The sequence below is a fragment of the Bacillus rossius genome, chromosome 14, assembly GCF_032445375.1.
Source record: "Bacillus rossius redtenbacheri isolate Brsri chromosome 14, Brsri_v3, whole genome shotgun sequence".
Lineage (NCBI taxonomy): Eukaryota > Metazoa > Arthropoda > Insecta > Phasmatodea > Bacillidae > Bacillus > Bacillus rossius.
Window position 1 is genome coordinate 3,559,044 of NC_086341.1, and position 27,384 is coordinate 3,586,427.

The 27,384-nt window shown below is 39.5% G+C and overlaps 4 protein-coding genes across 5 annotated transcripts in view; 2 read left to right on the plus strand and 2 right to left on the minus strand.

Moving 5' to 3' along the window:
* The window catches only part of LOC134539015 (homeodomain-only protein-like), a 35,658-nt gene extending 32,429 nt beyond the window's left edge, over nucleotides 1-3,229 (plus strand). The window contains exon 3 of the mRNA XM_063380681.1: nucleotides 881-3,229. Within this exon, the coding sequence (XP_063236751.1) occupies nucleotides 881-961 (81 nt within the window). The 3' untranslated portion in view covers nucleotides 962-3,229. The remainder of the gene's footprint in view (nucleotides 1-880) is intronic.
* A 75-nt stretch (nucleotides 3,230-3,304) lies between these two features.
* LOC134539014 (bridging integrator 3-like) lies at nucleotides 3,305-15,058 on the minus strand. Of its 2 annotated transcripts, none has more exons than XM_063380679.1 (4): nucleotides 14,832-15,058; nucleotides 12,646-12,753; nucleotides 10,632-10,806; nucleotides 3,305-7,720 (listed from the first exon to the last, which is right to left on the minus strand). In XM_063380679.1, exons 1-4 carry the CDS (start codon nucleotides 14,901-14,903, stop codon nucleotides 7,215-7,217), a joined length of 861 nt encoding a protein of 286 aa, XP_063236749.1. In that variant the 5' UTR covers nucleotides 14,904-15,058; the 3' UTR covers nucleotides 3,305-7,214. The 2 variants fall into 2 exon arrangements, with proteins under 2 accessions (XP_063236749.1, XP_063236750.1); XM_063380680.1 differs by having other exon boundaries at nucleotides 3,305-7,727.
* A 45-nt stretch (nucleotides 15,059-15,103) lies between these two features.
* Nucleotides 15,104-17,668, plus strand: LOC134539016 (large ribosomal subunit protein bL9m). Its single transcript, XM_063380682.1, has 2 exons — nucleotides 15,104-15,216; nucleotides 15,317-17,668. The coding sequence occupies exon 2, from the start codon at nucleotides 15,424-15,426 to the stop codon at nucleotides 16,225-16,227; it is 804 nt and encodes a 267-aa protein (XP_063236752.1). The 5' UTR covers nucleotides 15,104-15,216; nucleotides 15,317-15,423; the 3' UTR covers nucleotides 16,228-17,668.
* A 2,716-nt stretch (nucleotides 17,669-20,384) lies between these two features.
* Nucleotides 20,385-27,384, minus strand: part of LOC134539027 (lateral signaling target protein 2 homolog) — an 83,739-nt gene continuing 76,739 nt past the window's right edge. The window contains exons 10-11 of the mRNA XM_063380700.1: nucleotides 26,897-27,078; nucleotides 20,385-25,156 (exon numbers count right to left, since the gene is read on the minus strand). Coding sequence (XP_063236770.1) covers nucleotides 25,019-25,156; nucleotides 26,897-27,078 — 320 coding nt within the window. The 3' untranslated portion in view covers nucleotides 20,385-25,018. The remainder of the gene's footprint in view (nucleotides 25,157-26,896; nucleotides 27,079-27,384) is intronic.

Sequence of the window (27,384 nt, forward strand, 5' to 3'; positions counted from 1 at the left end):
AGAAAACAAAATGGCAGAATCCAAGATGGCAGATCCAAGATGGCCACCAGTCAAGGTCATCGTAGATTACCGCCATGATGTCACAATCCAAGATGGCGGTCATTGGCACCGGCACCACAGGCTGAAGCCTGGGCAGCTCTGGCTATTATATACTACTGACTAGTTATTTTTTTTCGAATATCAAGCTTAAAACGTGATATGGAAGCAGCTAGACAAACAAAAAAAAACATTTTAGAATTCAGACAATGCCTTTCAGACATTTTTGAGGTTATTATTTCATCCGACCGTCGAAAGTTAAGGGGCCCGCCCTAGTCAGGGGTGTATATGTGTTAGTGAAACGGGATGATAAATAATGTGACGCTGGTTAGTGCTTCTAGCACAATGTCTCCTCCAAGCGCAAGGCTTTGAGCTGGCATGCAGTATTCTCGTCGTGCATAGGACAACTATTAAATTTGAGCAGTCACTGTAATATTATATAAGTTAAAGGTGTCATGCAAGTCTCTTAAGTGCTTTCAAGAATATGTAGCCTTTTTTATGCCTGAATATTACTCTGAAAAAACGCCTTGAAGCCATTTCAACTCTCATTAAAATACAGTTTAAAAAACTTAATCTGGAAACCAAACCATTTATCAGCCCTCAAGCGAATTCTTAAATGCTTTTCGTAAACAGACCCCACTCTGATATTTTGAGCAGTTTTCGAATCGCGTTGTTCTTACCCTGGAGCTCTGCACGCAGTGTGTGCGCGCCCGGGTGGGCGGGGGCCATCGAAGCGTGGAAAGGTTTCGAAGGACGGACGGGCGGATGTAAATTCTCCAGGCCATGTCTGATTGGCTGCAGGTCAGGCGAGGCGAGTACCTGGGCTTGTCGCGGTGCTGTGCAGGTGTGGTACGCGCAGAGGCTGGCCGCATGGAGGCTGGAGCAGGGGCTGTCCCCCAGCAAGGCGACTCCCCTCCCCCGCTGAGAAGCCGCTGGTGTCGCCGGCAGCCAGCGACCGCTACAGGACACATCTCGACCGCCATCACCGCTCTCCCAGCTCATCCTCCTGCACGGTCACCTCAACAAATCAAAATTTAAACACGAGCGAATGTAATGCAACGTTTTCCCACAATTCGCAGGAACGTACTGTTGAGAGGTAAAACCTTTTCAGATATAATCAACAGTTGATTTAAAAAGGAAAATTTTCAACTCTCTAAGCTAAAATTATTACTGTAAACTGAAGGGAGGTGCCAAGAACCCAAAATGTGATTCCTTACTTTCTCGCGAGTTTCGTGACCCATGAGCTGAGGACACCGTGAATACAGTCCTTTCCAATCATCATCGCCACCCCATTCATTTGCGGCAGTATGAATTATACTGCCAGTATTGCAATTATGAGGAAAGTCTTGATAAAATCCACAATAAATCTTCATAGTTAATTTTTTCAAGCAAAGTCCATAACAATTGCTGAAATTTGTGGTGTACTTCTGTTTTTAATTTCAATTCCACCTGATGCACTGGTCTTGTGGAGGAAGTACACTCTTTAATGGCTTAACATCTGTCATGCATAAATTCAGTGCTATAATGTCAATTGGCACTCTTCTGCTATTCAAGCATCAACTTTCTTTTATCTTAACATTTGCTTGCATCACGTACAATTAATTGTACACTATTTTGAAATGCATTTTGTAAAATATGATTGAAAGAACAAATTTCTAATCTTTCAATCTATGTAAACCTTTCAAGCAGTAATAATAATAATTATTTGCATATCTTGAAAAGTTTTTTTATACAAATTTGGAAAAAAAAAATATATCCTGTACACAGCTCATTTATTCAACCGAGAAGTTAAATTTTCCCATATTTCAGGCTGTTGATATTATCACATGGAAAACTTCGAACTTCATTCTGCCCAGCCAACGAACTCTAGAGCACAACTCGTTTTTGCGCTGTCGGACAGGGACAGCTCTTGAGTTCCAAGTCGCAGTCTGACAGAAAAAAAAATCAACACTGCGGGCCATTCAAATGCTAGACTAGTTCAGAAGAATACGTGTAGCTAGCACGGACATGCCAGTAGATTCTCGCTGCAAATGTCTCTTCACACAAGCATTAGTTTTAGAGCAAACAACTGTGTTGATTGTAATAAAAAATAAATAACATTTTTATACTACAGTGAAGAGCAATAATAAAGAAACCAAAGTAGTTATACAAATAATCTTAAGGAAGATTGAACCCTGCCACCTGGGATTTTTCTTAATGCTTGGAACTTGGTCACATCTTGCAGCTTACATTTCGTAAATGATTCCAATGCAAGGTTTCTTTTGTTCTCTTTTCTCGTACTCAAAGAACCTGGTTTCCACTGAAGCGTGTCTCATCTTTATTTTACAGTGTTCACTTTATGGGCATTTACTCTCTCTTTCCCATGCACGATGCATGCCATTAGCGCTGTCTTTCTTTCGGTTTGCTCTTTGCCAGAACTCACACCATAGAGCACAACAGTTCATGCATAATTTGAAACATTGTATTTTGTGAAGAAAAATTTGGAATGAGAATCTGGGAAGTACTTTTTTGTTGTCGAGAAATACCTTTTATTTTTGTCTCATATTCAATTTTTTTTTTCTTTTAAGGAGACGGAGCTGAAAGACGCCACCTTGGTTTTTAAATGTGTTTTTGTCAAAAAATGTTTTATATAATTTAATATTAAAAATGTTTGTTCTGTTCGAGCACAGCACATAATTTAATGAAATGCCTCGTCATTAACACAGACTGGCTTCTTTAAATAGTTTCGCCTGTAAAATAATAACTGGTGTTAGGTCTTAGAAAAATCAACAAAATAGTCAAATTAAAACATAGTATTTGAACTTACTATAATTAACAATGATATATCAGACTGGCACCAGTGGCCACCACTTAAGACTTTACTGCAATATAAACATGAGACAGACTATTATCATTCTTCTGTGCTTTCAGTCCATAAGCTCTTGGTGCAATTACAACCCGATTTTACAAAACACATACACGAGTTACAGCAAAGAATGTAAAAACCCCAAGACAGCAGGCGCAAAAAAGCTTTGCGTTTGCGTACGACTAGCAACATAATATGTGTGTGTACATTACTTTATAAATATCAACACATTTATAACTATTATGGAATTTATGATGTTAAGTATTTAAAAAAAATGTATATGTATCATAAAATTTGTTAAAATATTAAAACTGGTATATTTTTATGTTACCCAAGTGCAGACACAAATTATAGTTGTCAATTTTATTGGAAACGTTATACTATTCAAGAGTGATGTATCAAAAATAAGAAGTGATGGGAAAAATAATGCAAGTGATCATTTACGTTTATTTTATTCCAAAAATAAATATATGTATTAGCATAACAAAAATACTTATCTATAATATGCAAATTAAATACAATAATTAGTACAAACACTGCTGTCAGCTAAATAATCATAATACATTATTATAAAACCATATCATACATAGCGCATTAACAAAATGCAATTTTAAAACAACAAACTTTGGCCAAAGTAATGGGTAGGTACATATGAATACATTTGCTATGTGGTAAACATTACAAAAATTATATTTATGAGGTGGCTGGTTTAATGTGGGACAGTTCTACGCCTTTCTCAATTCCTTGGCCATAAGCATAAGCTTAAATACGGAAACAAACCAGTTATGAAACAAGTAATTTAAAATAAATTTAATAAGTACATTTGCTACAATTTGCAGTAAACCTCATTAATACAAATCTGAAGGTGCACTAGCATATTTTATCAATTCATACTCATGATCTGTTGCAAAAATTACTGAAGCAAGTTTATAATTTGTAAATTATTTATATCTAATAACTAAAGAAATTTACAAAAAAAAATGTGTTGTGTGTCAACTTTGCACTTTTATTTAGTATTAAAAAGGTTTATGTTAGATTTAATAATGTTTAATTCACTACCACAAACAAATTTAGTTACGAATTTTTAATTACCAATATAATACTACCCCAATATCTACATTTACCACTTTCAAAATAATGACAAACTATAAATATAAAAAATGCCACATTAAGCTTGCTCTAAAAACTTTTGCCAACATCTCATAGTAATATTCACTTTTTAAAAATAAAGGTTAAAATATTTTTATTACATAGTGCCCACCATTTAAATTTATTTATAAACGTGTTTACACATTTTAAAATTTCAATAATATGAGGGGGGAATTTTTTTTTCACTTAATTTTTGTTTTAATGTTGGTGGTAAAGTAATATTTTGACAAATACTTGTGCATGGTGTTTCACGTAAAAGGTTAAACGTACTTAGAAAACAAAACTATAAAATGTATACATACAAAGCATCTATAGCAAGATGATAATTTTTCGGGCCCCTACATTATGTCCCCCAGTCTGAAACTAAGAGGTTCTACTGTGCACTGTGCCCTTGTTAGAATAGTCAGAGTAGTCACAGCTACAGAAACAGAGATGTACATGTTTATACTGTACCACAGCAGATCTGAACCACCATATTCATAGTAACATGATGTGATGTGTAATAGCTTCAGTGCACTTTCAAAGAAATGAACATTTACATTTCAAAGTGTAAGAACCTCTTTACAACTGAATCAATTATGAACAAGAAATTCTAGGCTGCTAGGGAGAAAGAGTATAGGTCACATAATGGCCAAAATGGTATTAAGTCAACAGTCTGCTAATAGAAAGAGCCTACTTATGTGACGTTAGAAGTATAAATCATAAGTAAACAGTTTTTACGAAATAAAATTGGTTTTGATGGATTTAATCACAGTTTTCAGATTTCCAAGAGGAAAGGAACAGAAGTCCAAACTCAACATAAACTATTTTTCCCTGGCAGCCTAGAATTATAGTTTTCATAGTTGAAAATTCAAATATTCAAACAGGCCTATATATTTAAGTAATTGAAGTATGTACATAGATGTTGGTTCTAAGTGTCACAAAACATGTGATCATCAACAGTGTGTGCATACTCGATGCTCGAATGGCACAATGCCAAAAGTTCAGTCAAACAAAAGAACGAGTTCAGGTGAAAGAGCAGCCAATGAACCAATAATCTCCAGTACATAAGTCAAGTTCTGTGAAGTCTGACACAGCAAAATTGCCCAGAACAATAACGTAACTTTAACTTCAACCACATCGAGTTCCACCACACAAAACTCCATCAGAACATGACAAACGCTGCCAGTAAGTAAACAATTATAAGTCGCTTGATAAACCACTTATTACTTTGCAGTGATTCATTTTTCTATGAAACTTTAAACATAGTATCAAAAAACCCTACATATAAACTTTTGTTAATTTTTACAACATAGTTACCAAACCAACTCCTACAAATCAAGTGGTAGATTAATTTAGTTTTAAATAAGTCCACTACATGGCAATAAGAAACTTGGTTATAAAATTACATAAGTTTAGCAAAATTTCCAAATTTCAAAGGAATAAATAATAACCAGTGAAATTTCAACTAACACATACATTACTTTGAAAAACTCCTAAACTTCATAAGAACCAGATCATCACTTATTCAATCATTTCATACTGTAATTAAAAATTACTATTTCATAAACTTGTTTCTCAAAGCTTCAGTTGATTCACTGACAAAACAGCAATGAAGTGTTTACAATACAGATAAAACTAGTACAGACATTAAAAATAGCAGGTGACATGAATTAAGAAACAAACCCTAAAATAACACACAAAAACAAAAATTATATAATATTTGAGTTGTGTGATATGTGATGGCCATAAGGTCCAAAAATTGAATAAATTTTTTTTTTTGAGCTGACACATTTAATGTCTTTACTAGTGATATCTTACATGAAATAATAATTTGTGACTTATGAAGATTTGCAGACACTTAAATTATTGTCATACACTTCATTTCAATAAAAAAAAAAAATTTGTTTTCAATTAGCTATAATTTACTACTATTGGCAAATTTTGTTTTAATACTAAAAAAAAAAATAATTATTCTCAGACGGGAATCCATGACTAAAAATGTAAATCATTTGGATGCTGCAGGAATCTAATGTGACAGAACTTAAGCGTAATTGTAAAAGTAAACTTGGACAGTCATTCTTAACACATTAGTACTTTTAAATTGTAAGCTACTACGTAACATCAATTACCAGAATAACTAAAGTAACACTGAATATTATCAGTGCCACAGGCATAAAAAAAAGGCCCCCGGATCTTCACTCACTGCCTGGGGCATGAGTAAAACTTGCACCAATGGTACACCTAGCCTCCAGATTTTATCCTCCTCCTTCAAAGCTAAAATGTAAAATAGAACACATTCTTTGATTTTCCTCATTAAGTAGATCAAATAGCACCATGGATAAACTGCGACACCAGAAAGAAACACGGCGTGAATAGCTTGAGATCAAGTGCTTGCAGGGGCAATATCTGGCGAGCCAGTAGCTTCAGTTTGGAAACTCCACCGCTAGTGCACGGCATGTGTGCGCAGAAGTGCAGTGTGAACACTCAGCACTTGTGCCACTCAAAAAAAAAAAAATATATATATAGCTCGGCAACAGTATTGTTTCGAATCTTAACTCTAGAAAGACTCAACATTTATAAACAGCTCGCTCCAGGAGTTAAAACGTTAAAACCTCACAGGATAAAAATGAGCAAACACACCAAATTGCTGAGAATGGCAAAAAAGGTAAAAAAATAATCAAATCCTCTCGTAAATCTTTTCAGGTACTGTTTCTTAATTTTTTTTGTAACAACAATATACTTTGTTCCACTTAGAATTCCTTGTTAATGCCTTCTCATTCTTGCGTTTGCTTACAAACTTAGGACTCGACCGAGACAGCGTTCATGTTAGTTTGAAGCGTTTTATTTTAAGGGTGCTACACATAGAAAATATGATGCTTTATGTTTGCTCAAAAACTTGGGAGATTAGGACAAAAATGTTGACAGGAAATTGGTTTCCATTCTTAGATAGGAAAAAAACTTAAAAGATTCAATTAGTTGTGAGAGAGTGCATTTGGTATGCTAGAGAGATGAAAAACATTTTTTGTCATGTTAAACAACTTAACAAGAATTCAAACACAAATAAAAGAAAAAGCTCCTGAGCTATCATGTGAATGCTTGATGTGGGCAAATTTTCTCGTTTTTGAAATTCAGAAGCTAAGGTATCGCCAGCTTGAGAGAATTCACTGCTTGAGACTCGACACCAACAAGCTACGGACGTGTCTCACTTCTTCTTCTTGACGATCATGAGGCTCTGTATGCGCGCCATCTTGTCGTCGATGAGGGCCTGGAACTCGCGCTCCGGCATCACGGCGGACGACGGCGACGCCCCCTTGGCGTCCTGGAAGCGGCACAGGTGCGTGAAGAGGCGCGTGGTCTCCCCGTACTGCTCGAGGTGCGCCCGCACCAGCGCCCGCACGGACGGGTTCAGGTACGCCGCGCGCCGCGCCGTGAACTCCCTCAGCTCCGAGAGGAGGCCCTCGTGGCAGGAGACCAACGTGGCGGCGGCCGCCTGTAAGGCTCGCCGCGCCTGCTCCAACTTCACGAAGTTCTTGGCCGTGCGCTCGCGCAGCTCGTACTTGCGCACCCGTGCGCCCGCCTCGCGCCACTCCTGCACCAGCTGCTCACGCTGCCGGAACCTGGCGTCGATGTCGGGGAACACCGTGCCGTACTTCTTCAGCGGCTCCTGGAACGTCTTCTGGCACGAGTCGATGAGGGCCTTCACGCTGTCTGAAACCTCGGTACACACACGCGCGGACTATAGCACCCTCCCGGCATCCAGACTACCTTACTCTCAGCATTGGCCATCCTACATGTCTTAGTAGCAGTCATGCCTACGATGATGATGATAGTGACTCTGAGGCTGAAGCACCTAAAGCTGGCAAAGTCGAAAGCTGTGATGAAGCCCTGATACCGAAACGATGGAAACATTGTGATAAATTAAAATAATTCTGATCAAACTTATGATAAACACTGGGATACCTAATAGTGATCTTAAAATAATAATAACAGACATTTCAGGAAGATGAAACTGTGAAACGGTTATTTTTTTGGAAATAGGGAATGGTAGCTATAACGCTAAATCTTATTTTAGTAAACATACCTGATGATAAACCAATTTTGGTAGCCACCAGTGTGAAAAAAGTTTATAATAATTTCAAAAGTTTTCCGACAAAGGGATTTGAATGGAGCAGAAATGAAAATTATTGGTACAAGGAAACCGCAGCACCCATGGAAAATTCACTGGTTCGTGGCAACAAAACTAGCAAAACAACTTAAAGTTGATACTACCTGGAATTTAACTGGATCACCTTCGCGGAAGGCGAGTGGTCCGACCACTCGATCCTTGAGAAAACTGGGAAATGTTTTAAATGTGTGTGCTCCGTCACTGCTTCGCTGCAGAGACCCTGTCTGACACACGGCCTCCATTTTGTCAAGACATTCGTTTGCTGACGTCTTGCGCCCAAGACTTAAATACCGTAATGACTATCATTATATCAGTATATGTAATTGTTGCGTGGGCAAGCGGAGACAGTAGGTCAGTATGGACATGCCCAGACTGTTGCATACTGTACTGGGGAAACCCATACCCGCTCCCCCCTCTTCTTCACCTTGAGAGGAGGGCACTGCCGGGTGTCTGGGCAGCTCCGTGAACTGGCACGGACGAGAACGTGGCTCTGCGGCAGATCACACGGGGGTCACAGTGCGCAAGCATTGTTGTCGTCGCTCAGGCGCAGAGCGGTCTCCAAGAGGCAGCCTGTCGCCCATGTTGCGCAGTGCGTGCTACCAGAGATCTCGGCGGACCTTCGCGGGGGTACGCAAGGCTGGGCCGACAACTGCCGGTGGTTGCTGAGCAAGGGGCGAGGGGCATGCAAAACGCTCTCGAGTCAAGATTTGGCAAGAGGTTAGTGATGAAACAACTACCGTGTAGCAAGTAAGATGGCCAAAACCACCCAATCACGTGGCTCCTTGCAGAAATCAATCATCGGAATTTATTCCGTAACCAAAACATGCACGGAAAGAAACTTTATCAAAGCATTGACTTTCAACTGACAACTTATGTAACAAAAGTATTAAATGGCAGTGTGCCATTCCTCATGAGTCATGAAAGATAAGCACAGTAAATTTATCTAAATTATTATCCCCAAAATACACTGTGGATTATCTGATAAAGATAAGAAAATTTATAGAACACACTAAACTGCCATCACTACCACATTTATAGAGGGGAGCACAAAAAACAGCCTGAATGCTTAGTCTTATATAGTAACAGTGCCTAGGGCTAAATTCATGAATACCTCTGTCAAACTGAAGTATAGCATTTATTAGAAACTATTTCACCAACAGCTATCTTTTCCATTAGTACTGTTACGATCTATGTGGGAAGAACTGGGTTCGTAAGGGATAGGCCAATTAGGTTTTATTACAGTTTAATTATACTAATAAATAATTGAACTTAAAATCGTCCGATCACCAATCCCTGGCACTTAAAAATGTTTATTTGCCAGTCACTCAATGATTGTCAAGTTTCGCAGTTCGCACTCCTCACTGGAGCTAGACTCAGCAGTGGTTCGCCCCTCACCTCACGCCTGTCCACACACAGTCTCGCGCCACTCAGTCACCGCACGCTCACAATCCAGTCGCGCAACTCTCGAGGTGGTCTCGCACCCTCTTCGCCGATGTCAAACTTCCCTTCACTCACGGAACTCTATGAACTCTCCCAACTCGCGTGGGACTTATCGCAGACCTCTCCGTCGCGGGACTCCTTGTGGAACTCTCACGGAGGCCGGCGTCGCTGCTTAAGTACTCGGGGCGCCCTTCTCGAACCGACGAGAGCGGCTGTGACGCGCTGCGTCATCCCGGGCCGAACCGACGCTCGGAAAGTCCAAATAGGCAGCGCTCGTTCACGTTACTCCGCGTGGTGGCACACGGAATTCTCAAGGCCGCTCGGCGATAGGTAACAGCGCGGAGAGCGGAGGGGGAAGGGCGGTAGTGACGACCCTTGTATCCGGCCAGGCGTGCGTGGCATGCCTTGCGTCAGTGGACGGCACGTGACCCAGTGTGTGATGCCTGTGGTCGTGCAGAGCCGCCAGCCAGCTACGAACTTGGCGTCGCGTTCGTAACAGTAGGTATATACTTTGTACGTATGTTTCTAGTATGGACCTTTGTTAGACAATACATATCTGGGTATAGAGGTAAAACAATAGACAATTTTTTTTTTTTCAAGATGTATATTTACTAACCAACGCAAAAAAAAATTAATATATATATAAATTTTCTAAAAATTTTGGATTTTAAATTTTAGTTTCAGTGTAACCTAAATTTAATATAAAAATATTAACAAAAACAATTTGGTAAAATTCCACAACTATAATGAAAATTTAAATACTATGACCTGTTTTTTGAGGATAGTCTTACCAGCCCAAGTTTCATGGTTTAGCATAATAACAAGTTACAATCTATTGACGATATTTGGAAACTTTCAACAGCGAACGCTAGCTTATGTCATATAACTGTAACACACTTGTATGCTCAGCATAAAGAAATTCTGTTCAATATTTGGGTTGAAAAAAATCACTTCTTTAGGAAGCGTGTGTGAGGGCACATCAGGGGAGGGAGAGAGGGGCGGGATGGCTCGTACCTGCGAGGTGACAGAGTGGTAGTCCTCCACCACCTGCCGAAGCTCGTCCCGGGACACGCACAGCGGGCTGGCGGACAGCTCCGTCGTGATCTGCTGCTCCTGCTTGGAGCAGCTGGCGACGCCCTCCAGGTACTTCCTCATGTCCTTCTGCAGCTTCCGGGACAGCTCCTCGCTCCTGGGACACAGCCCCAGCTCGTCGGTGCCTTCCGGCCACGCTCCCGGACGCACGAATGAAGAGTGACTGTTCCGGCCAGGTGGTGTTATGGACTAGAAAGCCGCAGAGTGGGAATCTTTGAATAGCCATAAGAGGACCTTTAAAAGTGTGGTTCAGGACCATCAGAATGGGGCATCGGGTCTTAAAGAGGCCACTCCAGTGTTTAAGCGGCACTACGCAACCCGCGTTAACCTCATAAAATTCAATGCTATTTTCATTTTGCTTATAACTAATTAACTTATATAGATTTCGAAATGATGCTTGCTTGATATGTAAGACAACGATACTCTTATCAAAGCCCCTTTCTTCAAAAACGTGCATAAAATATGGTTTTATACTAATCTTTACTAATATGAATAAGTGAATTGTCTAGGTTTGAACCATAATTTATGCACGTTTTTTAAGAAAGGGGCTTTGATAAGAGCATCGTTGTCTTACATATCAAGCAAGCATTATTTCGAAATCTATATTAGTTAATTAGTTATAAGCAAAATGAAAATAGCATTGAATCTTATGAGGTTAATGCAGGTTGCGTAGTGCCCCTGAAACACTGGAGTGGCCTCTTAAGCATGAACCGCTACAACCGACATCTTCACTAGACCGCTCACATCAGCACTACTATTTTAGAAAAAAAAAAATGCAAGATTTCAGGGATGCTAGCGGGGAATTATTTGTCTACAGTCACGAGGAATCAGTTCACCGTTTTTAATGGGGTTTAGTCAACTAGGTTACCCTACTAAATCAAAATAAATTTTTTGTGCGCGTATTTGTATAACTCAAGCATTTCAGTTAACTGTCCATCTTGCCAGATGTAGAATGCACGTGTGATATTACTACACTTACATGTCACAAAATAGACTACAGTTATCGAGTGTCTTTTGAATAAAACAATACCCTTATTTTCGAGATTTAACAAATAGCAAAATATTGGAGATATGATTAAGGCTTCAGCTTATTAGGGAAGTAAAAAGGTTATAACCACATCATTCTAAGGCATGCTCCCGTCAAACAAAAACTCTACAATAACCTGCTTCTAAGGTTTTAAGTTTTAAGAACCACAATGTTGTTATATAGAACATCTGAACGACCTAATACAAACACCACTGGCCTGCATTCTAGTGACTTCTGACTGTCGCAGCTAAAACCATAGATATAATCCATCCCTCTGTCAAAAGTATGAGTTTGCCAAACTAGTGACGGGCCGACGGATGAAATTTTTTAAGTCAACAGCATTCTATATGGCTTCCAGCTCATTGGTGGATTAGCAAGGGTGTTGACATCTTCACAAATCATGTAATGCTGTGACTCAAACAACCTTAAACTTTTCCTGAACTCCTAGATCAGAGCTGGCAACAGGCAGATCCGGATCAAGAAACCGATTCGCAAGTATTGTCTAAACGATTTTTCAAAATAATAAATATTATCAGGTACCTATACCTTAAGTTGTGCACTATGTTAGTAGTGACTCAACACACCAAAGGAATTTTATAGCTTGAAGGTGGTTACCATTAGTACATTAATTTCTACACATTTGCTGGCTAGTTTGCTGCATGCGACACTGGTGATACCAAGTTAGCGACAAGCAGCTAGAAACATTAGCAAAACAACCAAATGATGCTGAATGATGCTTCAGCCAACAGTGTAAATGATCCTTAATCATACTCTAGGAATGGCAACAACAATTACTAAGTACTTCTCTTGCCAAAATAGTTTTGTGACGGTGCATCTGCAAACACTTGGGCCCAACGCAAACCCAACAGCCACGCCGAGGCGTGCTGCCCTCTTACGGCCACCACTCACTGCTGAAGCTTCAGAAACAGGCTCTCCAACTTCTGATCGCTCTTGCTGTCTATGGCTTGGATGGCTGGCGACGGCTTCGTCGTCAGCTTCTGTTTCCGGAGCGGGTTCCTGCAAGTGTGAACAGTACATATTATCTTTGAAAGATTTGTGCAATGGGAGTGCATGACTTGATGTAAGCTTTTGGACATACGCCATTGCTTAGCACATGTATGTCTGTAGAAGAAAACTAGAAAAAAACACAAATGACAAAAAACACAAATTAAGCAAAAAATTGCTGTTATCAGGATTTAACGCCACACAATACTCCACAACAAACAAAGAAAAACAAAGAAAAATGGACTAACAGAACGAAAAAAACCCTACAAATGATGACAGCACAAAAATACCGAACCCAAAAAATTCAACACAACAGTTGAGACAAGACAAAAACACAGCAAAACGAAAAGACGAAACAAACACAATAGTTTTCCAAAAACAAAAAAAAAACAAAAGAGAAATGAAAAAACCCCATAAATGATGACAGCACAAATATTACACCCAAAAAAATTCAGCACAACAGTCAAAACGAGACAAAAAAACGACCTAATGAAAAGACGAAAAAACACAACACTTTTCTAAAACAAAACAAGCGACGTTTTGGGAACTGCTATCTGCTCCCGTCCTCAGGCAGAGACGCACATGGTACAGTACGGAAACACAGGTGCTTGATTTGTGGTTTTTGTCATTTTTTTTTGTAGTTTTCTTCTACAGACATACATGTGCTAAGCAATGGCGTATGTCCAAAAGCTTACATCAAGTTAAACAGTACATGTAATCAACACTGTTCAGTTCAAACTGCAGTCTTGAACTAAAATGAGTACAATATTAGCTTTAATGCTTTAATTTCTATTATAATATTTCCAAGAAATCCCTTCATTATTATTTTTGGGCCAACCTATGTACCTACTCCAATGCTTAGCGTACTCCTGATAGTTTAATGAGAGAACAAATGAGGGTTTAACTTCTCATTTAGGTACATCAATGCCGTTAGCAGTGAATGAGAAGTAAAACAGTGAGTGAGTTAACAGCAGTACTGGTCTCCAAGTGTGGGGGAAAATGGCAGTACCCAGAGAAAACCTACCAACCACGGCAAAGTGTGCCATGTTCTCACGTGCGAAAAAACTCATTTTTCACTCCAAGGATCCAACTTGAATTAGCTTATGGGAGGCGAGTTATATGACCACTTAACAATGGCAACCTACTTTAAAGACAGTCACTGAAAAAAATAGAAACGGATTATCTCTAAATAATAGTATGAAAAAAGTCGGTATATACACCGGTCTATTCGCTTACTTCTTCTCAACTATACAATTGATTTTTATGCGGTTTTCACATCATTTAGTAAATTTCTTCCGGATGGTTTATGTGTACCTATAAAATAACCATATTAAATTTAAAGATAGTAGAGAAATCTGTATGTATTGTAATTCAGACGTAAAATGTTTACGCCGACTTATAAATTAATGATGCATCAAATCATCAAATGTCCCAATTTGGGTCAATTTTGTACTGTTTGGGAGAATAAAAAAATTATGTAAAACTATAGGCAGAAAGGTAAATATGTTATGATGAAATTGATGTACCTATTATCTTTCTCCATCATCCATCTATTTTTAGTTCTGTATCTCTATATTGTCTCTTTCCGAGCAATCCGACTAACTGCAGGTCACATGATGGACGGATGCTACGGATCATTTAGAGTCCAGCTGCACCCTTGCCCCATCCACACAAACCTTTCTGCTTTAGCAAGCAGCCTCATGCACTTGCGTCTCAGCCTTTTGGTCTCTCTTCCGTAGTACACCTAACACACTTTCCTCCCTCCCTTTCCAATATTCTCCTTGGCCCTAATATCTCCACATTTTCGCCCAATGTGTACCATAGGGCTCTATCCATATCTCACCTATTCCCACTAACCGTGGCCACTTACATAGCAATTTTCCTTTTTATTGCTTGTGTCTGGCCCGTCCAAGAATTTTTGAGTTCATTACTGATTGTAACCAATTTGACTACATAATGAAAGGTAATAAATACTAGATTTTATGACCAATATGATTTTACTGTTGAAAACCTCACAAAAATTCTCTTTATCTTTAAGGCTATGTCCACTTACATAGCCACACTTTAAAAAGTACGTAAATGCAACTCACCAAGTCATCTTTAAAAGTTCTGCAACGTCCAGATGACAATACAGGCAAATTTTGGGTATACAACACTCTCATCCCACACCCACATGTAGAGTAAACAAAAGGATCATCTTTAAAGACGCACTGGAACAAATAAATAATACATCCGTCCTGTAAATTTTGCCCTTTTAACTTTCAACACTGCATGTTTACGTTTCTGAAAGCAATTCTATTAAGAAACTTATTTTTGCATTTTTGCGTTGGTACGTACGCAACGGTTGGTAGTACCATAAAACAATCTCCAGCGATATTTTCATTTTGTTTTTGGCATTTTTATTCTATGCTTCAATTGTTCGTCCGTGTGTAGTTTGTTATTTACAATAATTCTGTTCCTGGCTTAATTTTTGATGTAAGTATATTTTATTAGGCTATATACCTATAAATTATAATTTTAGTTAACAGGTTTTAAATATTTTAATGCATTAATGGATACTTTTTTTTTTTTGCAGATAATGCGCTTAACCTAGAAACTCGTCGGCTAAAGGGCTTTGTTGAATACGTTTTCGTAAGTTTTAAAATAGTATTGTAAGATTAAAATTTCTACCGATTTTTTGAAATGTGGAAACAGTTCGCTACATCAGTTCGTAATTTTCTACCGAATCAGTTAGCCGCTGTTTTTAATGTCGACGGAAGCTTAAAAGTAAACCAACAGTGCAGGACCACGTTCATTCTGAAAAGGAGGAATCCCGTCCCTCTGAGTAAGATAGGGCAGCGTCCAAAGCGCCTGAAGAACCGCCACTTCATCTACGACCTGGTGCAGGACACCAGCGTGGCCAAGCAGGAGACGGTGGACCTGATCCTGACGGACTACGTGAGCGGCCTGGGGGACGTCGGCGACAGGGTGGCGGTGAAGAGCTTCGCCGCGTACAACAAGCTGCTGCTGCCGGGCCTCGCCGTGTACGCGACGCCCGAGAACGAGGAGAAGTACGCCCGCCTCAAGGGCTCCGCGGCGGCCAAGCCCAAGTTCAGCTCCCCGCACGCGCAGCGGACGGTGAACTACCTGTCGACCATGGTGCTGTCGGTGGTGATGAACAAGGAGGTGCCGTGGACGGTGGAGCCGTGGCACGTGCGGATGTCATTCCGCAAGGCCAACGTCCACGTGCCGGAGAGCGCCATAGAGATGCCGCAGGAGGCCATAACGGGGCCGGACCTCGGCCTGGAGCGCAAGCAGTTCCTCGTGACGGTGACCATCAACGGGGTGGAGCGGGTGGCGGTCAAGTGTCGCATCCACCACTGGAGCACCAAGGTGGTGGACCGCCTGCCGTACCTGCAGGACCACTGGCTGCTGCCCGCCGAGCCCTTGTTCCCGGAGGCTGCCGCGGGGGGCGACCCCAAGCCGACGGCACCCGGTCTTCAGTAGACCCGCGGTCCGCTTGCTCGTGTTACTAGACACCTTACTTTTCCCACGTCAAGGCTGAATGCTCTGTTGAGCCACACAAACAAGTGAGGAATGTAGTTTTTTTTTTTCAGAATGTACATGATAACAAGCAGTGGCGCAACAACAGGGGGGGGGGGGCAAGGGTATTTTGCCCCCCCTCTGAAACCTTGAAGTGGGGGCAAACGGGGGCAAAGAAAGTTCTGTGTAATCATCAATTTTTAGATAATAAAACTGCTTAAATAGCACAATTTTCCACCTTGAAATACAAATTTTTCCGGGGGTGGACCCCCCGGAGCCCCCACTTCAATAGGGGGGATCGATGATTCTTTATAAAAAGGTATATTGCTTCCCCCTTTGGAAATTTAGTTGTTGCACCCCTGATAACAAGTATGCATCAAAATCGTGTGCATGATCAGAGTATTTGTAATAGGTATGTAAACCTAACCGAACCAGTTATAAAATACTGGTAAACTACTTGAAATATCAAACGTCTTCTAAGAGAATGATTTGGAAACTTGTCAGGATGTGGAAACAAAAATCATTTCAGAATTTTTATTCTTCTCGTTTGCAAAAAAACCCTCGAATCTTCTTTTTTTTTTTTTGTACCCTTATTTTAACCAATTTGACTATTAACTGAAAGGAGGTAATAAATGCTAGGGTTTTATGACAAATATCAGTTTAATTTTTAGACTCTTTTTACCCTCAGTAGTTGAAATCTTGTTCATGATAGAGTTGTTCTACTTGCGTTGGCACTGATATGGATATTTTGAATTTCTGAATGCCATTTCAGCTTGATCACAGGAGCAAGTGGCGGAAACAAGCATACACTTCTGCAGCCATGCCCTGGCACATTGGTACTGCAGTTGCGGCAGTAAGCCCTTGGCTCATTAGGTTGGTGGCACAGGCAAGCCATTTTTTATTAAATGTGAATTGACTGTACTGTAGAGATGGATAGAAAGTAGTGAGAATATTTGTTTCCATTCTGAATGTGTTCCCAATGTGTCCTGAAGTAAAATTGAGTCTGGCAATGAGAATATTCTATGTACTATTCCTCTGTATGCAAATATGAGTTATTTACATTATAAGTACGTATTAAAATAGATGGTACTGGCTTATAAAAATTTTACATTGAAATTCAGGATTATTTATTTTCCTTACATTGAGATGCAAAAATTATGTTGTCATATCTAGCCTGTCTGTAACCATCCAAACCTGTGGTAAATACTAATAAATAATTTGTGTTTGGCCATTTAAAAGCACTAGTTGCAAACTGACTGTACTTATCAATAATTTATCTGTCTGTTATTAGCAGTTTACCTTTTAAACTATAACCAGAAACTGAAAATATCATGATTATTCTTGGAGACAATTCTTACTATGTATTATTAACTTGTGTTAACTAATAAATACAGTAATGATTAAATTTGCTATCTTATGCCTTCCCCAGTTTTTTTTTTTCTCAAAGCAAAAGGATGGGTGAGATTGTACATACATTAAAATATACCGTGGTTCCCAAGGGGAATCACATGATTGAGCTGTCTTGCAGAGTGGTGCTAGTTGCAGTTTGTCACTACCTCTACACTAATCATATCTGACAATTTAAAATGGCCGGAACGCCTCACAACGGAGTCGGCAATCTATATCGAGAGCAGGTGCAATTTACTGGCTTCTTAAAGCAGTTGATTTGACCTTATTTCCACGCAAGCTCAACAGTGTGTGCATTGTCACTCGCAAATCATATCTCCAGCTCAAAATTTTTTTTTTTGTGTGTGTTCATGAATATATCTGTACAAATAGCACCAGAAACACCATTACTCATTTTAAATACATAAAGTTTCCTGAGAGGTACAAATTAGCCAGTGTGCTCACAATACACGTACACACAATAGTGTCAACTGTATCACTTGCACGTACTCTTGGTCAAGATGGTTAATGGGAATGTTCGGGAAAGGTAAAGTGCTGTGGGGGGGGGGGGGGGGGGGGGCAGGGCAGGGCAGGGCAGGGCAGGGCAGGGCAGGGCAGGGCAGATAGGCCCTCCATAGAGACCGGAAAAATTCGCGGGATTCTTTTCGTGATAGATTAGAATCCAAAAACGTTTGCCTCTTTACTGCATCAGTGATTGGGCCACAGTTTATCTGAATGACACTTGGCCAATGAAAAACCTTTAACAAAAGAAGTATCGAATCACGAGCGTCCCAGTTAACAGGTTACACGAGTCAGTAGCCAATGAGCAGATGTAATTTTCCCGCGTGCATAGAGGTCATTAAAATCGCGAATTTTTCCGGTCTCTAGCCATCCATAATGGCCCGAGATCTGGCATAGGGAACACCAAGGAGGAAAAAGGGGAAAAGTTAGGAAACAGGCTGCATAAAGGGAGGAGATGCGAAGGATATAGAGCACTAAAAGAAGGAAACACTAATTTCTGGAGGAAGGCAGGAGAGACGGCAAGAAGGGTAGAACTCGGGAGGAAGCTTCAAGATTTGGGGGTAGTGGGATGCAACGTCATGGGATGAGACACACACACACTTTACACCGTACCTACTTGACAGGCTAGAGCTGTTTGCTCAGCAAGAAATTTGAGACACAAAATATGCTCTTGTACTGCATGTGCCCCAAAGGAGCTTCGCATTTAACTGAAGAGTACACAAAGATAGAGGTCAATCTTGCAAATATTTAAAAAAAAAGTCGGGAAAATTTTATTGGATCAAATTTTTTTGCAACTTTATAAAATAAACTAAGAGACAGCCTCCACCATCCCTACAGCTGACTAATACAAACAGAATCTTGCATACACCATTTTACAGCATTTACAATGATTATGCACTGAAACTATGCTTTCTATACGTGAGGGCAGACTTCAGCATGACATTTTCCTCACACGCTGAAATTCCAGCGACTTATCCAGGATTTCAAGTAAATTCCCCGACTTCCTGGATTTCCCAAAATGTGTACACTGTGTGCAGAAGCAAATGTTAGTGTCCAACATTGCTTTCAAATCAACTAGTTTACTTGACCAATTAGTAGAGAGGATGTTCACCAAAGAAAATGGCGGGAAACGATATATATATATTTTTTCCATGCGAAAATAACCACAGCAACAGCACAGCAATCAGATTGGTCCCAATTTTGTTGGATAGAATCATTTCTATAGCACTAGTGGAAAGGTCAGGGCGAATAAAGCTGAAACTCACTGGCAAAAACACCCTCTTTTATCGCATAATCGTCGCACCTATATTTTTGGCCGTCAAAATTGGGATAAAAAAAACTTCTCGCTTAAACGTCAAATGATGTTTTTGGACCCGCTATTAGATGCCGAGCGCTATGTGTAGGTATCTTTTCCGTATAAAACGATGTATTTTAAAGTAGAAATCTTAATATTTATTCTGAAATTACCACTTATTTAATTAATGGAAAATACGAAGTTGTCTGACGTGTAAATTTTCTTTAAAAGACGTTTTTAAACATTATTTTTATCTGATCGTCTGCGTCGCCCCGGTGTACCGCCTATGAACATGTAGCCAGTGCTAGTTGGCATCATTCATGTTTGGTTATGTGGCTTCCCGCACAGAGCGCGCACACGTAGTGGAATATCGATATCTCGCCGATTGCATGCAGCGCGCGCTCTCTGTCGAGTGCAGAGTTAACTACATTTAATGGCCCGCATTCTTTCGTGGTAAATGTGTACTACGGCAATAGTTACGCGTTAGTTCACTTTGCAGATTCAAGTGGCCTGCGTTCGCGTTACAGTTTGGGTTTTCTATTTTTTTAAGTTGAAGAAAGGTTTTGGTTTAATGAATTATTAATATAAATTGTTTGGCGTGCTCTTGTATACTCCACCCTTTTTTTTATGTTTTTTTTTTTTTAAATAAACGTACTTTCCGTGAACGGGTTTTGTTTTCATAAACAACTTTACCTAACAAAATTTTTTTTTTCCTGCATAATCATCGCACCCCTACTTGTCAAACTTGATTTTAGAATAAAATGTGCGACGATTATGCGAGAAAACACGGTATTCAATGGCATTACACACTGTATGAACTTTGCAAAGGTAAATTCACATGTTTAAAATTTCAATTACTTAGTACTGACTTTGTCATTGTGTATTTTAGACAAGGCAAAGGTTAAATAAAACTACAATCTTAAGTATGTGACTTTTTTTTATTTTCTAGGCTTTTTTTAAACCACCACCAATATGCTACAATAGTCGCAGATCACATGGTCAGTAACATAAAAAGAATTCCTGCTTTTTATGCACCACACAGATATTGTTGGTAACAAGATGAAGACTGGTAGCTGTTGCTTCAATCACTACAATCACAGTTTCACAAAAGCAGAAGCCAATGATGTTACCAGGCAAATATATTGTCAGCATTGTTCCGAGGGCTACCAGGACAAGTGTGTAGGGTCCCAACGAATGACCTTGAACTTTTAACTTCATGACTTCTGGGTGAACTATAAAATCCCTTAAGTTATTTCCTCATTTTCATTCTATTTAACAACATTAATATCAAATAATACATGTAAAACTAAAATATATATTTAAAAAAACAACACTTTGTTGAGACTGTTACTTCAAACAGTGCATCAAGATAGCCAACATGAGAATATAACTGAAATAACAACACAAGAAAATTAACTAAAAAAATTGGTATTTGAAATGTTTGCCTAAGGTGAAGGTCACTCAACGACGCTACACACTGCCACGAACCCCCAAATGTTCCTAACACTAATGTCACTACATCAAAGGCAAAGAACCAGCAGTGGTACAAAAAAAAATTTAACATATCAGAGGATATAAATAACATTAATACAACCATTTATACATTCTATTACCTCTGTTTAGAAAAATTTGAATGGCTCAATATAGAAGAAACAATTATACTGCACAACTTAGGTAAAAACAAACTTATGTCTCGGGAGTTATAAAAACTAACGAATCTAAGATCATGTAGTAAGAATGATGAGTGGCTTCTTTGTTCATACTTTCCAGTTTAGCATATTCAGCACCCTTCAAGACTCGCAGTATTTCGTGGACTTTACAACATATTACAAGTTGCCATCTTGTAAAAAAAAAAAACATTTGATGTGTGGCATATTTAATCAGTCATCACCAACATTTATAAGAACACTCAAACAAAGCACAGTATCTACAGCAGTAACACACTGCACGTAATTGGCAGACCAATATGGTGTGTGACATTTTAGCGTTCTCCCACTATTCACTTGCATCCCTTCAGCTCACAAGCGATTCGTTACCTGGCTTAATATTTGCTAACTATTCTGAACACTTTAGGCAATGTGTGAAAACAATTATTTCTAAACTGTACGTACGTAAATTACAAAAGAGTTAAATGATTACAACAGGTCAGGAAAAAAAATTCTCTCTTTGGGATCTAATATTAGATACCAACATTAAAGTGAAAATCATTTAGTCAGATACTTTATAATAAAGTTTCACTGCACTATATCTGAATGATCCATATATCGAAATAATTTTTTTGTGTGATGTGAAATGAATAAAAAAAACTGCCAAAAATTCTGTATTTTAATGACAATAAATATAAAGCGATGGGTACACCATAGGCTTCGTAATCTGATTAAATTTGGATAATCCCTGACTTAACATGAGTTAGATGCCTATAGTATTTTTGCATTCCTACAGCAGAGTGTGAAAAATTTCAGTAAAGTATAATCTGTCATAACACTCATAAGCTATGCCAAAGTTTGGTTTTATAATTATTGTACCTGGAAAAATAAAATATCCGTTCATGCCCCATTTACACCTAATGCCTCTATCTAGCTGATTATTTTCTGTACTGAGACAAACACAAATACAATAGATGCAGTTGTGATAACAGGAGGACGAAAAGTATTATTAGGAATAGCGGTGACTTCTGGAGGCTGTAAAATGACCCCAAACTTTTTTTATCATCATAATTATATGTTATGGTTTTGACGTATTGAATGTGCTCCTTGAATTTCATATTTCCTTCCCCCCTAAAAAATAAATTCCAGGTATTCAAATAAAATTATGTACAAATTCGTACTTTTCCTAGGCTGAAAAATCTCTATATAAATGCTGGCTGGTTCACTAGTTTTTCCAGGCCACAAGACACCCTGGCATATATCGAGAAGCTAGCTTGCGAAAGTGTGCGTGTGTACACCGTCTCAGGATTGCCAGACAATTAATTTCAACCTACAAATGACACGCCATAACGTAAGTTGTGTTTAATGTGATGTATTGGGTCAGAGTGATGTTCACAGTCGAAGTAAATAGACGAGAATCACTGCCGTTAAGAATGCGAAAAACCGGAGTGTTAATACAGGTAGCTTCCAACTCTCCCGAGAATAACAACCCTCTCCAAGCAATAACCTTTATGGGGGAACCTTGAGAAAAGCAAACAGAAAAACCACATTTCTGCATTTATTTGGGCACCTTGCATTGCGATTCTCCCGTGAGCACTAGGGTTCTGAACCAGGAAATCCCGGAAATTACGGGTACTTTTGCTATAGTAAAAGAACAAGGAATTTTAAATCAATTCCAGATTCTTTTGGTACTTTGAGGAATCGACATCGACAGCATAAAATTTTGTTTTTATTCTGTGCCAAGGTTACTCTCACTCGCAACTCTCCTCTGACAAGGCGATGGAAGCGGGCGGGGTGAAGGGAGTGAGTCTGCCGCGCCTCAGTCGCTGATTGGTGTTTGGACTACTGTGTGTGTGTCTGTGGTTGTCGCACAATACTCTAAGTAACGATAATTATTCCTTCAAGTTTGTTACAAAAAATATGTTTTTTAAGTTAATAATTCTGTGATTTTTCTTGCGTTAAAATGTTTAGTTTGTTTCATTTTTCCCTCTCCAAAGTTAAAGATTGCGAATAAGAGTGATTAGTTCAGGTTAGTAGATACTTTCTGGAATAAAAAAAATGGAACACAAATGTTTATTTTTTTCACTTTTGGCAACTAAAATCTGTTTAATCGTTCAAAACTAACAATTACTACTTCAATCACCGACTGCCGAATACCCTAGTGAGCACTATCCCACACGCCAGGAGTACCAACTGCTAGTCGTCAGCCTGTACCACTTTTTTTTTTTACTTCGTAAACTATCCCTGAGGAACAATAACTTTACTATCTGTGGGAAAAAAATATTGATCAATTTCATCAGTGAATACGTTTATGCAGCGTCTTTGTAGTTTACAAACACGCTTATAGGTAAACCTGCACAGTTTTGCAACTCTTAACACGTTTACTTCAAACATGTGCGAGTTACCGGCTGAAAAGTCTATTACTGCTCGAGTACCATCTAAATTTTTGCATCGCCGTACTTGGAGCGGCGCAATATGGCTGGACACTCACCGAGCATGAGAGAATGTGACGCGAAACAGCAGCCCTACCTTCGGAGGGACATGGCCGTTAATTGAAAAGGCTCTTGGGTCACACAGATTTTCTTGTCCATATATCTGTATTAAAAACTAATAATTTAAGTTACCTTCTTTTAACAATTTTTTTGATTTATAATTTTTATCACGGAATTCACACTAACACATGTTGATCGGTAAAGACTCAACCCTATCAAATGTGTAACATCATAAAAACAATATTACTTGTTACAAGTTAGAGTAAAACTTAAAACAATTTGCATGAAAAAAAAAATTGCATCTCTCAAAAGCTAAACTATGTGTACAGTATTTCATAATTCAATTTGGTTTCTTTCCCCGTGTTCAAGCCTAAATATTCCAAAAGCAGAGAACTGCACCCATCATGGTAAATACAGAACTCTCAGCTGTGTGCATGACAAACACTTCAAACGACCACAGTGATGTAGAACTTTGGTTGTGAATCTTCTACAGAAAAATCCAATCCTGCTAAGTAATCACTCAAAAGACCTTACATTAACCATCAGATACTTTCCAAAGAGTGACAAAAAAAATATAAATATGTTCTCTGTTGCTTTGGCCACCTAAACTTGAATACTGCGAACCTTTCATAAGCAGCAACATTTCCATACAAACAAGCCACATATATTACACATAAAAAAATTGGCTTCCACAAAATAAAAAAAAAGAGAAAAATACCAACAATGATCCAATCTGAATGTTAATCCAGACTTCACTGCTGAAAGCATGACATTTACACATTTACAAAAAAAAAAAATGCTCCACAGAAACACCCTTCAAATAACCCCTAAATAATTTTTGGTACTTCACCCATCCCTCACATATTTCAACATACAAGTGTAAATAAAAATTTCTCACTCAAAAAGTCTCGACACAACCAAAGTTGCAATAATAACCTAATACTATATTCTTCTATGAAATCTAATGAATCAAAAAATAAAATAAATTCTTTTTTAAAGAACGCACTCATGTATAAACACACAGTACTCTAAAAACGACATTCCTAGCAGCTGTACAAAATATAATTACAAAAGAAGAAGCGCACTTCACGCGCGCGGATGTTCTTGGCGCCACGTAGCAGCCACTACGCGATGCTCCCGCGCTATCTCAGAGCCGATCAGGCACTTCCATGCGGGCAGCACGTAACGGAATTTGTTATTCACTTAAAAACAAAACAAAAAATACATATATACATCCTTGTTCTCCTAAGAAAGGCGCAGGCGACGGTCTCGGACCAAGTAGTGGGAGCGCGGTGTTCCCGGGCCACTTTGCTTCAAGTAGAGGGAGCGAGGCGGTTCAGGGCCAGCGCCGCGAGCCACTGTGCTTCAAGTAGAGGGAGCGAGGTGGTTCAGGGCCAACGCCCGGGCTCGTGGGCTCACGAGCGCGCAGCCACCTCCTCGAGGGTAAAGGGCGTCACCTGGTGCAGGAAGCAGCGGTTGCAGACCCGCACCGGCTTCACCTGGCCGTAGCGCGGCAGCGGCACGGAGTTAGCGCTACAGCGCGCGCAGAACACCTTGAAACCACAACGAACACCTTGAAACCACAACAAACACCTGTCTTCCCAACAAACAAAGTTAACTGTTCCAGATATGCTAAAACATGGCCATTAAAGAGGTTTTTTTTTTTTTGCAACGTGCCTAGTTTCTATGGAAATACACGTAAAACACAATTTTCACGTTTATACTCTAACTGGATGGAAACTTATTCTACATGGTAGAATAAGGAGAAACATACTTTGTTTACTGTGCAGACTGCACTTTCCTTGATTCAATCATTTGTGCAGCCCAACAGTCTTTTCACTTTGCAATTATGCCTTGCTCAGTGTTCCAGATATTATGACAGCCTAAATAAAAGAACTCTAAACACGCACCCTTCAAGATAAGGATGCACTTCTGATAGCTGCTCTAGGAACATTCAGACCTTGAGAACCAAATATCATGATGTAATAAACAAAACAATACAAAATTTCCCTTCATGTTGCACCTGAACAACTATGTTTCAATAAATATTATTTATTAGTTTTATCAGAATATTAAGGCTGGCATACTCAGTAGAGACTTAAGGGAAAGGAAAGAATGTCTCCATTTGATTAACCTGCCCAGATTTCGTTTGGATTTAACATACCTGACACTACAAGTTTCCCTAACTGTTGTAGTCTGAATGTTCTTTGCGACAGTTGTCACAGATGTTGACACATTTTGAACAGTGCATTCATAGTTATCACTTCTTAAGGTATACAGGAAAAAAAAACTGAAAAATATTTAAACAAATTTTCTAATTTTGTTGGGTTTTTTTTGTCTCATCGATGAGATTAGGTATCAAATGAATGCTATACACATCAGGGGAATCGGGAAATAAATGGGCTATGTTTATTGCAAGGAACCAACTCCAGCTTAAGCCAGGAGTAGTTTACGGAGACCATCGGTGGATGAACTGTGCTTGGAAAGGTTCCTCCCGAGTGAAAAAAGACAACAAATAATAGAATATTCATTAAAAACATTTTTTCTTCTGCTTATCCTTAGATTCTCAAGTTATAAATAATTAACTATAAATAAAAATTATGTATTAATAAATATAATTTATTTTACATCCACATCCGCAGAATTAAACTTTTTGATTTTTGACTTGTCTAAATTTGTTTATTTCATCTCTTCCTGTAGAGAATGATTGATTCATTAACCAACTGTTTATTGAGTCTGTGTCTATTGTTTATTTTGTGCCTTGCATTTTTTTTTTTCGTTTGCATCTTTTATCGTGATGTGGTTTTTTTCATTGTTTCCATTTCTTTTTTATATCCCCGTGCACACCCCAGTACCTTTGAATATATACACTGTATAGAAGTCGCGAGTGGATAGGATTTACTCTACGTTTTTCAGAAGCGTATGATGAGCAGCTTGGGAACTTCACCGCTGCAGTGCGCTGCCGTAACGCCCCGTATCGTCTTAGTTGTTATTCACACGTTAAGAGCGCAGCACTGTCGCCCGCTGTCATTTCCCCGCACCCCCCATCCATCATTCACTGCAGCTCAAGGTCGTTCAGCGGGAGGGGGAAGGGGGTTTTCGAAGAGTTCGACACTTGTCCGCCAGGGACCACCGCGAGTCGATGCCCTAGAGATGGTGGCGATTGCGGCGGTGAATTAACCAACCACCTCAAAACCGTGTTAGAAATTTTAACCTGGGCTGGCGACTTCTATACAGTATATATATTCAAAGCTAGTACGTAACCTCTTCACGAGGTGTTGGTGTGCACGCACCTTGCCGCAGTTGCGGCAGTGGTGGCGCCGCCGCACGACGGTGAAGGCGGCCTCGCAGGACATGCAGCGGGGGGCCATGAAGTCCGGGACCCAGGGAGGGGGCGGCTCCGGCTGCCCGGGGCTCGGCTCCCAGCCCCCGGCCGAGAGCGCTTCCTCCGCCCGCTCCACCGTCCGCCCGCCCTCTGCGCCCACACACGCCGCACCCTCCTCGTTCGCAACGCCCGTCATTCGTCTCCAACGGTTACCAACTGTTTGTTTATACAGTAAACTCCCTATTATCCGCGCATCATTCATGGGTGTGTATGAATAACATAAATATTTACCCAACAAAAGTTAATACACATTACTAGATGCTGTGCTACCTAGATACTAGGCGACTTGTTTGTGGTCAGATTTAGATTAAACAGCACACGGATAAGTCGTATACTGAACAAATAAAGATGCCATCTATCAGGAAATAATTGTATATTTGGTGTGATGCGAAAATG